General features: G+C 35.9%; 1 protein-coding gene across 1 annotated transcript; it reads left to right on the top strand.

Annotated features, from left to right (window-relative positions):
* Positions 1-7,761: 7,761 nt before the first annotated feature.
* On the top strand, positions 7,762-15,360 carry LOC106399119 (transcription factor MYB108). Its single transcript, XM_013839590.3, has 3 exons — positions 7,762-13,291; positions 14,009-14,138; positions 14,549-15,360. The coding sequence occupies exons 1-3, from the start codon at positions 13,138-13,140 to the stop codon at positions 15,231-15,233; spliced, it is 969 nt and encodes a 322-aa protein (XP_013695044.2). The 5' UTR covers positions 7,762-13,137; the 3' UTR covers positions 15,234-15,360.
* The last annotated feature ends 833 nt before the right edge of the window (positions 15,361-16,193 follow it).

Genomic DNA, 16,193 nt, shown 5'->3' with positions numbered 1-16,193 from the left:
ACCCGAAGCTTTCTCATAATCTCTCAGGATCAGCGCAAGTGATTCGCAGCTTCCGGTGGTGGCCTTTGTGAAGAACATCGTATCATCGACAAAGAGCAAGTGGTTGATACGTGGGCAATGATGTCCAATCTTCACCCCAGTGAGCTCTCCACTCCGTTGTCCTGCCCGATACAGGCCCGAGAGTACTTCTCCACAAATGATAAAGATATACGGAGAGAGAGGATCCCCTTGTCGGATACCCCTTTGCGGTGTAACTGCGCCGTGAGCTGAGTCATTGACCAAGAAGGAATAGGTCACTGTCTCTATGCACTGCATGACCAAATTGATCCATTCTCTAGCAAAGCCCAACCTCTCAAAGACCAACCGGATAAAGCTCCATTCTAGCCTATCATAGGCTTTGCTCATATATGTTTTTACCGCTAGGTAGCAATGTTTCTTTGCCTCCGATCCTTTGAGATAATGGAGAATCTCATGTGTGATGAGGACATTATCCGCAATAGCTCGTCCCGGTAAAAAAGCCGATTGGTTCTCAGAGATTATCGATCCAAGGACTGGCCGGAGTCGTAGGGAGAGAATCTTCGAGATGATCTTATAGTAGACGTTGCACAGAGCGATTGGCCGATAATCTGAGACCTTTAGAGCATCACCACTTTTCGGAATGAGGCGGACCTGAGTCATGTTGATTGATGCCGGCATTAACCCTGACGAGAAGAAGGCGCGAACTTCCGAGACTATAGCTGGACCAATTGCCGTCCAGTTAGCTTGAAAGAAGGAGGCTGAGAAGCCATCAGGCCCCGGCGCCTTGTCTGGATGAATGGCAAAGAGGGCCTTTTTAACCTCCATGGCGGATGGGAGAGCGGTCAGTGTTTCGTTGGTCTCTTGAGTAATCGACGGAGACAGGCCTCGGGAGATAATATCCTCAATCATCTCTCTGTCTGTTCCAGTGGTCGTAAATATCTCCGCAAAGTACCGTGCTATCTCCTTAGCGATCTGCTCTTCCTCATAAACTGGGGTACCACTCGCATCCTCCAACATTGTAAGCCTATTACGAGCTTTCCGCCCTTTTGCAACTGCATGGAAGTACCCTGTATTTTTGTCGCCCAAAGTCAACCATAGCATTCTACTTCTTTGTTTCCCGAAAGCTTCCTCGGCTTTGTAGGCTTCAAGGAGTTCCTTATTTATGCTTGCGACTGTCTCATCGGGGACATCATTTGACATGGCCGTGTCTAGCCTCTGTCTCAGCGCTTCTATGGTCTGTCGACTATTAGCGTGGTGGATTCTGCTCCACTGAACAATGGCTCTCCTGCAAGCGCCTAGGCGAAGAGCGACCGATAGGTCTGAGGAGGCATTCCATGTGTGTTCAATCAGCTGTCGAACTTCCTCGACATCCTTTAGACGTCTATCGAACCGAAAAATCTTTCCTTGGTTCCTCCGTGTGGCATCAAAAGCTGAGAATACCGGACGATGATCGGAGCCTTCGAATCTTAAGTAATGACTGCGTCCTTGAGGAAAGGTGTCATACCAGGCACTGTTAGCTAAGGTCCTATCAAGACGGCAGTGAACCAAGTGTTGGCCTCTCCTTCCTCGCCAAGACAGATGATTACCCGTATGCTTGAGATCGAAGAGGTCATTAAGAGCTAGGAACTCACGAAAAGCTAGGAAGGTCCGTTCCGGCCGTGCCGGGCCGCCCGACTTTTCGGAGTTGTCGAGAATTTCATTGAAGTCTCATGTGAAAAGCCAAGGAGTTGTTCTATTCGCTGCAAGAGATGAGATCGCATCCCATACTCCTTGCCGACGGGGGATCTCCGGTTCTCCGTACACAAAAGTCATGTGGAAACTGTTACCCTTGAAAGTAACAAGCGAGTCCAGGTAATTGTGAGACTGAGCGAGAATAGAGACGGTTACTTCTTGGGACCAAAAGAGGGCTAGTCCTCCACCCCCCGGACTGTGAGGAGAGACGAGAAAATGGTTATCATAATGAAGAGATGCGAGTTCGTTCAACACAAAGGAATCCGGGTTCTTGGTCTCCATGAGGAACAGAATATGTGGACATATGGATTTACACATGTCCTTGATACGCTGGACTGTGTCGGGGTTCCCCAGCCCGCAACAGTTCCAGCTTACAACAGCTAAGGAAGATCCAGAGCTAGGTGGTGAAAATCCACCTGTTCCCTGAGGTTATCCTGAGTTCTTCTGTTTCGTCGCGATCTCGATGGAGTCTGTTGTTGATGTGCCCGGCTTTCATCTTCCTGAGATGAGTGGTTGCGAGATTCCCCTCTTCTTGGCTGTTGTACTTCTTGGTCCACCGGCACGTTATTCTGCGAAGATGTGTCAGTTGGGCGTCGGCCGTGTCTTAGTCTTGATCCATTAGCTGGGGTAGACAGTTGATTATCCTCAGCCTGTTGGCAAGTAGCTGGCGAGCGTTGCATCAAAGCTAAGTTGTGCTTCCTGAGATTTGCCCCCATGAGGCCTCTAGAGGCTCCACTGTTTTTCTTTGTGCGAGGCGGACGCGCTGACCTTAAGGTTACATTTTCAGATGGAACCATTGATGTTGATTCTCGTTCAGCACCATTTGAAAAAGAAATTTCCTGGCCCGTCGATCTGTAGATTCCTCCCTCCGGTTGGAAACAGATGAGTTGTTGTGTAGGTGACTGAGTCGTTGCAGACACAATGATACGTGTTGCTGTCTCTTCCATAATCCCTTGTGCGTTCGTTTCTAAGACTCGTTGTATACGCGCTTCTCTTTCAACAGGGTCCGGATGATTAACATACTGATGGGATGCTTCTATAAGCTCCTCCATAACCTCTTCCGTCGTCGGGATCGATCGAGGTGGGGGGAGCTCCGGGAAGATCAAGGCACGCTCCAGAGGGGGTCGTGGGAGAACCGCACCCTCTTGTTGGTAGTCACTAGGCAGGAGGTCACCTTCCACTTGTCTTGGTGTCTCCTGTTCATCAGAGTTGCATGTAGCAACATTTGTCCTAGCGACTTGATAAGAACTATTGCCCTGCCTTTCTGCGTCCGAACGGCGAGGGGCTCTGTTGGTAGTGTATGAAGAGGAGGTCGCTTGTAGTTGACCTGGGGGAAACTGGGGGGATACGTTTCTTTGATTGTGGTTCCTCCTTTCCCTTTCCAGGGCTGTGTCCTCGTTTCCTTCTCGGTAGCGTCCTTCTCGAGAGGCCTCGTAGCTCCTCCTATCATCTGCTCTGTTGCGGTACTGAGCCTTCATGTAAAAACTGGGGCCGTTGACTTTGTTCCCATGCCTGTTGGACCTCTCATGTCCTGATAGCTTCCGAGGGATACTTGGTGTGATTTTGTTTCTTAGGGGGCGAGCTCCATTAGTGACAGCAGATACCCTATCTCCAAAGGGTCTGTCGTGTCTGTCAAGTCTCGTAGAGAAGGCTTGCAAGCGATCAGACTCCTGAGAGACCGTGTCATTGAGGGGAACATGGGTCCTTATAGGGTAAGCCGAGACCTGAGCATCCACTATATGGTCGCCGGGTAGTACCTTCTGTCCAAGGAAGGGATGCTTGGGACCATCGGCTCAATGGGCTCGGGGGGAGGGGCTCGGAAAGGGCAATCCTGAGCTAGGTGAGACAGACGGTAGCAGATCAAGCAATGGTTCTTAAGGCCTTCGTATTCGAAAGTCACCAGGCTTTCTTCCCCTGAGTTGTAGTCTACGATAGAATCCATGATAAGTGGGCTGAGACCATCCATCAGCACTCGCATCCTTGCTGACGTCTTTGTGATCTCATAGTGATCTAAAGTGCCCAGTTCGTAGCCAATGTTGTAGATCATTTGTTGATGCCAGAAGTGTAGGGGCAGACCTTGTAGTTTAATCCAAAAGGGGATCTCAGATGGGAAGGAGTTGGAAATAACAGGTTCCAAGCTTTGTAGGATGAGCATCCAGTTATTATGGTGGTAAGGGTGATTGGCAAGGACTTCTTTGAGATCCTTCTCCGAGCTGAGGCGAAACTGGAAGCAGGAATGTCCAAGATCCGCTCCTGTGATTGGTCCTTCGAGATTCCACCGACAGGGAAGACCAGAGACGACATCACTCACACTCTGCGCCTGAGGATTGGTGAGACGTCCAATGATTGTGAGTGAGTTCGCTTGGATGAGGGCAGATGTATCGATTTCTGGGGTTTGAATGCGCTTTCGTTCCGGCGGTGCGTGGAGGAGGCCTTTCCCTTTCTCTGTAGCTGTCAGACGGCGAGACATCGTAGGATACTTGATGTTGGGATATGAGAAGGTATTTGTAGAGGGCAGTACTTGAAGAAAGACTCCGGAGCAGCAACGCAAGCAGACCCGTGGTAACCTAGAGAATTGAAGATGCAGAGCTTGACGAGGTGAGCAGGTGAGCCGGTGAGCCTAGAGGAGTACGACAGTCGACTCTAGGTTCTTAGGGTTTCAAGGAAGCTTCGACAGGGCCACCGGACTACCAAGCTTGTGACCTAGCGACTGCTGTGAGGGTATGTAGTGGTTGCCCAAACGACCAGCGACGGCCATTTTGCCGTTGGAAAACAGTTCCCGCCGGGAAGGCGGTTTTGAGATTCAAAAAGATTACCCAGATAGGAAGTAAACCGGGCAGTTGGGAAAAGGCAGGAAATCTGAACCGACAGTATTAGCCAAAAAAGGTAGTAAACCGGATGTGGAAATACCGTGTGTGAGAGAAAACCAGCTTAACAACGTGCCTCGATAGTCGTGCCCGAGAGAGAAAAACCAGCGAAGATGGCGAGCAATTGGTAAATTTCTTATTTACCTTCTTCTAGCCATTTCCTTTTAATGTAAGAGCATACAGAATAAAAAAATTTGCAAACTCTATAAATATGTCATAATAAAATTTCCCAACGATATACGTTGAATACAAAATTTACGTTAAATGCTGGTTCTACGAAAAACTCTTACATTAAATGTGCACAACTATAAATCATATGTGTTCTTGTTGTCTTTTTTATACTCATTTTCAAAGAGTTAGATTTGTGATCCATAGCTCTTTGGCATGAACGAAACACGAGACGAATTGGGGAACCTTCCAAATCACCAGCAACTCTTGTTACATTCCTTGATAAGCTGGTTCGAAATCGAATCACTTCGATAAGGGGACAATGGGGAAGATATATGAGAAGGCTATCATGAGCTTGTGGTTTGCAAGTCCATGATTTTTTAAAAGCTATATCCTATATGTAATCTTGCTTTCAAATTTCTTTTCCAAACATACGTCGCGATAATTATTTAACATTTTCATTCAGAAAAAAATAGATTTATGATATATATATATATATATATATATATATCTTAACTAATAGGGAACAAACATAAACAACTACATCAGTGAACTACCCATGTAAATATTTTTTGTACACTCTTCAGATTAAACAAGTACAATAGTAGTAGAAACATCGTATATAACACGATGTGCATGCTAAAATGCTAAATCTCTAGCATATAAATCAAAAGTAATACAAGGACAGAGACACAAACTTATAAAAGTTTGATCAAATGTTATGAAAGACATCAAAGTTGTCACTTACGATCCAATCTATAAAAGTTTTACACCTCACTTCAATTTCTTCAAATGACAGATGATTAGTCAGAGAAACATGCGACGTCACAATATCATCCAAAACCTCGAATCTCATACGAATGAGAATGAATCGTTGCATCTACGGCCCCAAGTGAACCTTCACACAAAATAACAAACAGTTAGAAGATTAGAAAAAAATTCCCACTTTTAGATTCTGGGAGAAGGTCACCGCTTACAAAGAAGGATTTAGATGGAAAGACTCTCTCCTTTGAGAAGGAGGAGGTGGAGGAACTGCCCATGTAACTTAATGTTCGCAATTTTATAGGAAACAGTACAAGTTAAAGGCGTGTCGTGTATCCTATATCACATGATTTTATGTACTATGATATTCTGAATTGAGCTAAAACTGATGGTGCATATGAAGAATGTCATATCCATCTCAATATCTATAGGATCGATCTAGATCACACAATTTTGGTAAAATAAAAATAATCAAACAAAAATTTCTAGTTAGTCCTATCAAGTTTGGAGTTTCATTAATATTTTTCTAGTATTTATTAGCGTATATGTATGCTATAAAAAAATAATGGAAGGGGCTGTCATTGTTCAGGGAGGACTTTGTATGTTTAGAGGGACACTGAATCTAGATTTGAAACTACTTTCGCCTGTCTCATTCAGACGTAACTTTGCAAGTCTCAGAGATGTTAGAATTTTTTTAAACAACTTTATGAATCTAAAATTTATCGAAATCTACAGGATACATCCCATTTTATCGTTTATTTCTAATTCATCCTTCGATTACTCTACATTTCAGAAAGGAAGTCTAAAATAATACATTCAATATTCAGACGCAACATTTAGATTCTAACTTATCTACTAAACGTCTAGACTAGCCAACACCGACTGGAGTCGTCGGACATATATTTGTATTTTAGATACAAAAGCAAAGACGATCGAAAAGCACTTAATAATATTTTAATATCTTTCTATACATGTCTGGAACAATATCGTCACGCCTGTCGTCATTTTCATATGGATTTGAAGTGTAATCATTTTCATTTTAATCTTATCGTATAGAACATTTTCATGCGTTGTTGATTACTTTAAATATGTTTGTTACGGGTAAAAACTATATGCAAAAGTGGTCCTGAAAACACACATGCCCTCGCATTGACCAGCACACGTAAGCATATTCAAGATTTTGAACTTTGGACTCACGAAACCTATTTTATAAAAGATCTAGTGAAACTTTGATGGTTTATTAGTCCGTGTATTATTTTTCTTTATGTCACCATAATGTTTTTCGTTTTTCAGGGCTTGTTCATATTATAGCTAATCTTATTTAATCCATAACGAACTGACAATATTTGATAATTGATATATATATGAGAAAAGTGATGGTGATGCGCAAGAACAAGTGATGAATCTTGTGAGCTTCATGGATAGCAAACCAGCTATCGAATAAAAACGGAACTGAAGAATACAAAATAGATTGCAGCGTGTGAAAATCAACGGACGAAAAACGTTAAAAAATTATTTGTATTGAAAAAACACATTTAGGTTCCCCTATTGTTAGTAGTACGGATTTTAGAATTTTAAATCTTGATGCTATAATAGACGAATAAACATTTTAATAATGAATTTTCACGATATTTATTTGTTATGTTTTGTTAAAAAATATATTTTAATTTATTTTTTCAAAATGTGCAGTTCCATTTGTTCACATTGTTTCAGTTTTATAGAAAAGGCATTTTTCTTACTAAAATGATAATTCATTTTATTGGAATTGTCTACGACATTCTTGCCATATAACATGTTAAATTGCGGCGAAAATTAATTAAAAAGTGTAATATTATATGTAAGACAAATACCTGTATACATGGATGTATGTGTGAGCGTGTCCGTGTGTGGTTCTAGCTGGTTTCTTTGGAGTTTTGCCTACTAATGATGCCCACAAATATTCTTTGGCACATTGTTTATTGTTTCAAAATTTGGCCTAATCACATAACTTATGAAAACCAAGTACCACATTATTACCTTTTTATTTTAATTTTTCATTAATCAGATTATGATATCGACCAACCAATTATCATTCGAGTTCAAGACTTGCAAGTCTTGGAAGAAAAAGATTTGTTTCGGATTTACGTGGCCACGTGCCTGATATGCTTAATCCACTGGCTATAGTAATTAATCCTCTTTTAACAATATTATCTAGACTTTAAAAGGTACTTTACAGTTTCTTGTTTCGATTTACCCCAAATCGGAGACCGAGGAAAGTTTTTGTTGAGCTTTGATGTACGTTTCCAAACATATATAGAGTTTTTTTTTTATGTACGTTTCCAAACCTATATAGAGTTCTATGCTAACGGGATGACGTTATAGGGTAAACTTTGGTATAGGGTCTTAGCTTAAATATTTTAACGGGTACCAGTCTAAATATATCGAAGTTTCTAAAAATGATGGTTTAAGTATAAACAGTTTACATGTAAACACAGAATCCAATATTTTTATAAATATTAAAATCTTAAATAATATATATTGTAAACTTCTTTATTGACATTCAGTATATAAAAAATTAGTCTTGTGATTGCGAATTATTATGATTAAATTATCTTCTTAAGCATTTAAATTAAAGTAAGAATAACAATATTATGGATGTAGATAACAATATTTCAGCTTTTTAGGCTGAGATATAACTGCTAAAAAGACTCAATCTATGAATCTTTATTCGTCCATATGTAACGTTTTGACAGTCTAAGTTTAAATATTTATAGTTTTTCAAACTTTTGAAACTTGCAAAAATGATTTTTAGCTGAAAACATTTAATTGTTTTTTAGGATTTTCAGTCAACTTGAAATGTTTCCATAATTTTATATACTACAAATAAAATGTGAAATATGGTTTTGCGAAAAAAAGTGTTTATCAAGCATTGATGACTATTTTTAATAGAAGGATGTGGTTTCCTAAAACGAAGACATGTGTGGAGCGAAGACAGGATTATTTCGGGACAAAACTTAGGTTCACTCCCGAGATGAACCTTTAAATTTTCTCCCTTTTTATTATCAATCAAAATGTCACATAAATTAATAATAAAATATATTTTTTTAAAAAAAATCTAAAATAATTCAAAAACAATAATAACGTTCATTTTAATGACGCTAACGCTACTAACTAAACCTTAAATATTAAATTCTAAACCCTAAACCTTAAATCTAAATCCTAAACTTTAAATTCTAAACCCAAACTCTAAACCCTAAACTCAAACTTTATATCTTAAACCTAAATCCTAAACTCTGAACCTAAACCGTAAACTCTAAACCCAAACCTTACACCTTAAACTCAAACCCTATATCCTAAACCTAAACCTAGACTCTAAACCCAAATCTTAAACCCTAAAGAAACAACATCAACATTAACTCAAATCCTAACCTTTAGGATATAGGATTTGAGTTCAGGGTTTACGATTTGAGTTTAGGATGTAGTGATTAGGTTTGGATATATGGTTTGAGTTTAGAGTCTATGATTTGAGTTTAGGATATTGGGTTTGGGTTTAGGGTTTACGGTTTGAGTTTAGGGTATATATTTAAAGTTTAGGATTTAGTTATTGGCGTTAGTATCATCAAAATTGGCATTATTATTATTTTTCAATTATTTTAAATTTTTTTAGATAAATTAATCTAGTTTATTATTAATTTAGGTGGTATTTTGATTGGTAACAAGGGAAGAGCTGAATCTAAAGTTCGTCTTGTTATTTATTTCTTCGTATACACTCACAAATAGTATTATCTGTTTTATAATAGTGAGTGTGTATGAAGAAATTTACACTTCACTCGCTTTATAGTGAAAACACGTGATATCCGTGACATTTAAAAATATCTGTATATTGCAATAATGTTTAGATGCTTCCTGTAGATATGAAAGTCATCAAATGCCGAATGTGCGATATATATACTAGACATAGTTAATCGTGTTTTTGGGGGTAATGGAAATTATTATAATCTATTCATTTACAAATAACATTATCTTAATAATGTATTTACATTAGATCACCGTGCGCAGTCAGTCAAGACTAGGTTAATTTAACCAGTGTAATTTACTTGGATCAGAGTTTGAATAGATAGGTATCTTTGGAAGAGAAGTTTCTTAAGTCTTGGCTATAGAAGCTATTAAAATTTAAAACGATGGTATCCATAATCAATTTGTATTTCTTATAAACAGTATTTGAGAAACCGCTTGTTATCTTTAAGACTTTAACATTGAGTCTGATGAGCAAAATGAAATGATATATTAACAAGTTGTCAAGTTGATGCGTTATTAATTAGGTCGGCGGCGTTTAGTAATAGGTTTAAATTGTGCATCAAAATGTACAAAAAGGAGGTGTAGTGAGACTGAGTAATATCTAACTAACTACAACAATTAGTGTAGTTGCTTTGAGCTAGCGTGGCTGCGTGGGTATTTTAGAGAGTGGTCCTATCTTTAATAATTCTCGATTAATTTGTTTATTACCTTCGTATACGTTTGTTCGAATAAGTCATGCTACAGTAAAATATAAGGAACATCAACTCTACAAAGAGCTTAACAAGCCAATAATCCGCCATTACTATATGCTATATATATTGCATGTATTATGATATTACTTCTATTTAATTTTAGGACATTCTAGTTCATCCAATTAAAATCGTGCATGGAGAAGACTTGAGAGCTTTCAAGTATTTAAGTGAGATTATACCAAAGATCGCTGTTATGTATACTGAATAATTGAAGTTATACATATCAACTTGTCCTTTTGATATTTGAAACTCTTGATATTTACAGACTTTGAAAACAAAGATCGATAAGACGTATGATACGTACATTTCAACTTTTGTCTTCTGATACGCATCATAGACAAATTAAGTTCATATTACGATATAAATTATATAGTTATTGTACGTTAAGAATTATTGGTTATCTCTTACAACTGGACAAAGATCTGTGGTTCAAACCTCTTTAGTATTTCTACATATATATATATATATATATTTTATGTGTAATTATTGTCATTTAGGTATAGTTATTTATTAAATAATCATAATTATTATTTACATAGCACTCTAACTTTTTCATCATCAAGAAAATAGAGTATTATAATAATGAAAAATCTGGTAAAATGAAATTGAACTCTTTTTTAATGGTCAGAAAAGAACAGGAATAAATAAGAAGGAAGTGGAGAAATTAAAAAGGAAAAAGAAGCTGTAGCGCAAATATATATTATTGGCAACTTGTTTGAAAATAATAAGAACTCCAAACCCATAAAAGAAAATGAATAAACACAATCAAGAAACGGAAACAGAGTTAATAGTTTACAACTTTACACACAGACATGGAAAGTCAGCGGGTCAACTTTAAAACTCAGTGCTTTAAATTAAGTGCCAAGTGATAGTAGTAATTAACTATTATTCCCTCCATAGTCCTTTTATTAACTGATATTTTAACTGGACGGCATCTTTCTCTACGTCTAGATTGCTAGACTTCTAGTATCATTAACTAAATACGACAGCGTCTTTTTAATTTCGGAAAATCAAGTAACAAAATTAACCAAAAATTTAGGTTTTAATTTTTTTATTCAGGTTTATTCTAGACCTAGTGTTCACTTTATCACCAACGTATAAATATATTTATAACACTTAGTTTATTATATCTGTACATTAAAATATCAAATAATAAATTAAATATATATTGATAAAATTAAGAATTTTGATATTACTTGATTATAATTATTATTTAATATTTTTAAACTATGAGATTATAATTCATTTATAATATTCCCTGATATACTGTATATCAGGAATTCGTTATATCTTCAAAGAGAATCTAAAAAGTCAATTATACAACACGGAAAATTAACTAAAGTTTACAAACATCAATCTTATGTGACACATTCATTCCATGGTATAATTTTTGTGAGACTAATTTTTGGTGATAACTTGCGCTTTAGTTCGACCGGAACTAACACTTAGTTTATAGTGTATTTGACTGTTGGACATGTTACAACCTACCGAGTTTATAGTGTCTTCAAAATTTGAAGTGTGCGTGTATGAAGTAGCAGAAAACAAAATATCAGTTTGGTTGTATAAAGAAATCGTTTGCCATGAATAAATGTAAATTTGAGTTCGTTTAAATGGATTAGTCATATACCTACATGCAAATAAAACTACAGGATTAAGTAAAAAGGTTTCGATCAGTTTATGATTTTTTTTAAAAATGTGAAATCCCTCGTTATTTCACAATATTGATTTAATGGTTGAAAATTCGTAGGATCAAACTTGTAACCTCACCTTTCGTAAGAGAATATTTGTAAAGCCGAATGGACTATATTTCATATTCGATAGTTTCCCTTTTCATACATCATGAATAAGCTAAGAAAAAAAGGGTTTACAAACAAAATAGAGGAGTACCTAAGATAATCTATACTATTAAATCAAAATCATTCTTAAGATTATGCTCCTGATTTTTCCAATTAATTATAAAATTTTCCATTAACTTTTTCAGTGACTTTTTCAATAATAAATATGATTTTGTCGGTCAAAACAATAAAGTAGATTTGTAAGGACAGAGGACTTGGGCCTATTAAGGTAAAATAAGATATATGTTTCATTTGATTTCTGGTTGAATTGGTTTTTGCGACCCAATTTGATCATTTTTTTCATGTGATTTTAAAATCAAGTAATAGTGCATCTCTTTTTATTTCTTTTCAGCAAATTAAAACATTAGAAAATATAAAATAGCGAGCGACATTATAATTTTTTCATAATATAAACATTACAGATTATATTTTTAATAAAAACTATAACATTTTTTCTGAATATAGTAACTTTATGTTATTAAAATTATTTGTTATTCTTTGCTATATTATTTATACTTTAAATAAATAGATATGTAAATAAAATAATTTTCTAAATATTTCTCCCATTTTATTATATTGGTGATTCACAATATGAGGATTTTTTTTATTTTACCTCAATTATTTGAAATGATTTAAAATAGAAATGTAACCAAAACGAAAAAATTTGAAATTTTTATATATCCATACCACACAAAATATCAAAATATTCAATCACTTTAACCAAAACTCAACTTCATATATAACCAAAATTGTTCATATATTTCTAAACCTAAAACCACAACCAAACTGTAATTAAAAACCAATAAAAGCAAATTAGAGTCGAACGAAAATCGAAAATGTTTATAGCGAAATAAACTAGTTAACAAATAGTTATATCAATAAATTTGTCAACAAATATATTTGAAAGCGCGAATCAAAATCTAGTAATTTATTAAATCAATAAACACAGTTCCTACATTACGGCTATGCATTCTCTTCTTTGCACATGTTCAAAGTAATTTAAAAAATTAAAAGAAAAATTGAAAACTATCATCTTTCCTCTTCTATAAAACCCACAACTTCTCTCTTTTTCTTGTCATTCGAAACTCATCATTTCTCTCCAAAAAATATCAAACTCTCTATTTCTCTCTCTCCCTCTCCCTAAAACCACAAAGAAAAAAAGTAGTAAGTCTGAAATTTTTTTTTGCTGAGGTTTCTCTTTTCTTTGGGTATTTTCTGTGTGCATCAATGGATGAGAAAGGAAGAAACTTGAAGAACAACAACATGGAAGACGAAATGGACCTGAAGAGAGGTCCATGGACCGCTGAAGAAGATTTTAAGCTCATGAATTACATTGCTACTCATGGAGAAGGTCGATGGAACTCTCTTTCTCGTTGTGCAGGTATATATGATTCATTTCACGTATATATACAGTTGTATATATGCATGTTCTACTTCTTTGAGCATCTTTTGGCTAAAAGAGACAAAGGACAAGTCGCATAACATAATTGATTGTGTTTCAATCACTTTATGTTCAATCCTTTTCATGTTTCAATCACCATGTGTGATTGTGTTTTTTTTAGATTGCCCACCTTTACCTTTTTTTTTTAATTTTCGGAAATGGTTTGTTTCCCTTATATGCATAGATGAAAAGACCATTCATAGGTATGAATTAAAAAGTGCATACCTCTCATGTTTCTCTCCTTATTTCTAAAAATATTTCGTTCGAATGAATGAATAAAGTGTTCATGGTTTGAGTGAGATCTTTTTAGCAAGAAATTCAATTATCAACCATCTCACTTTAGATATAATATCTAAATTTGGTTATTAAAAAGGGTGAAAAAGAAAGAGGAACTAATGTGAATTAATGATCATCATCTATATGGGAAGAGCACTAACTCAATGGAAGAAAGCTTGCTGAAGAAAATGACCCTTTAGAACAATTTGCATTTTGCATCATAGTACTGTCCATTTTGGTTCTGTTGGGGAATTTTATATAACTTTACCAAATATGAAATTACATGAGTTTCTTCCGTATGAAATCATCATACTCTATATACGTGTAGATGACCGGCCGGTAAATTAATCATCATATATACTTTTACCAATGAAATTATAGGACTCCAACGCACCGGTAAAAGCTGTAGGTTACGGTGGTTAAACTATCTCCGCCCTGATGTCCGCCGTGGAAACATTACCCTCGAAGAACAACTCTTGATCCTCGAACTTCATTCCCGTTGGGGCAATCGGTATGTTCTAAACTTTAACCTAATATTGTTCTGTATCGTTTCATGAGCTAGATCTCTTATACACAAAGGTATCGTTTTAAGTTCTTTTTTTCACACAAATAAAGTTGAAATGTCCAAAATAATTAACAATATAATATAACTTCTTTTTCCAAATAATATTTTTTTTTTACATTATACGTACGTGAAACGCAAGCAATAGAATGACGATATTAATTTTCTTATAACGGAGAAAATATGAACTTATGTGGCGTTGTATATCGATCTTAGTGGAAACAAAGAATTACATGCATGATTGAGATAGCTTAATGATTAGTAACGTAGTAAATGAAATGAAATTAATAGTTTACTTATCAGCATATAATCTGTCTTAAACAGTTAATTTAATGTGTGTGTGTGTTTTTAATGAATAGATGGTCAAAAATCGCACAATACCTACCGGGAAGAACAGACAATGAGATCAAAAACTACTGGAGAACCCGAGTTCAAAAACATGCAAAGCAGCTTAAATGCGACGTGAACAGTCAGCAATTCAAAGACACAATGAAGTATTTGTGGATGCCTAGGCTGGTCGAGAGGATCCAATCTGCCTCGGCCGCAGCCACCGTAGCCACAACCACCAACACCACTACCACGACAGTATCAGCCGCTACGTCATCTAGCAACACAACCTCTAACAATCAATTCATGACGTATGATTACAACAACAACAGCATGGGACAACAATTTGGTGTAGTGAACAACGATTATATCACGCCCGAAAACTCTAACGTGGCAGTGTCTCCGATGTCAGATTTGACGGAGTACTACAGCGCTCCAAACACGTACCCGGAATACTATTCGGGTCAAGTGGGGAATAGCTATTATCCGGATCAGGACTTGGTGGTTCCGCAAATATTACCGGATAATTATTTGGATTATTCTGGATTATTAGACGAAGATTTGGCGGTTATGCAGGAGCAGAGTAACCTTAACTGGTTTGAAGATATTAATGGAGCTACTTCTTCTTCAGACAGTTTATGGAACATTGGAGAAAGTGATGAAGACTTATGGTTTTTACAGGATCAAGAACAGTTCAACAATAATGGCAACTTCTGAATAGAATTAAAAAATTAGAATCGTTAAGTACTTAATTAAACAGGAAGTATACGTGTGAAAGACATTTGTTCAAGGGGAATAATTAAAGATAAGGAGTGTTTACGATATTATATTAGGATATATGATCAGCTTTTTGGTTCCAAGCTTGATCAATATGATTGGTTTTGCCTTTTTTTTTTGGGGGGGGGGGGGGGGGGGGGGGGTTATTTTATGATTCATTTTTAAGAAAAAAAATAATTCGTCGGTGCTGGAGTATATTGTAAATATAAAAACCCATAATTGAAATTGTTTTCACACTATAGATTGAGTGATTTCCTCAATGGAAGCATAATACAAATCATTATTCATTTTGTTACTAATATTTCGACGAAAAAGCTCATAATTGGTTCCACCATGTTTAATATTTAACCCAAGATATAACATAAACAAACAAAACAAATCATGGAAATATTTTAAAAGATATTTAATAATAACCGCAGTATTATAAAATGGATAATCCAAGTATTGTTGCTTTTTAGGAACTATGTCTATAGGGCATGTATATGGGAAAGAAAAGGAGCTAGTGTGTGTGAAAGCCTTTCTTTGGGTTCAAAAGAATACATTTAAAATTTGGTTGTTTTATTCTCAAAACCACATAGCGAAAGCTCATTGGATCGTATCTAGGCTTTGCGTTTAAGGTGGACAGTAAGAGGTTCATTCATGGAAAGTTTATCTATAGTATTAAAATAAAAGTCATATCTTTTCTTATGTGTGATTTTTTTATTTAGACCATCTTTAAAAAGATTATTAAATTTTACATAATTTAATTATAATATTTTTTAAATTCTTTATTTTTATTTGAAATACAAATAAATATCTTAAAGAAATGTCTAACAAAATCTACAAATATCTTTAGAATCTTTTTAAAATATATTTTTGAAATTAGTTATTTAAAAGTTTAATTATCACAAAGTATAATTA

This window comes from Brassica napus, chromosome C5 (assembly GCF_020379485.1).
Source record: "Brassica napus cultivar Da-Ae chromosome C5, Da-Ae, whole genome shotgun sequence".
NCBI lineage: Eukaryota > Viridiplantae > Streptophyta > Magnoliopsida > Brassicales > Brassicaceae > Brassica > Brassica napus.
The sequence above is the reverse complement of the archived record's forward strand: the minus strand, read 5'-3'. Positions and strand labels throughout refer to the sequence as shown.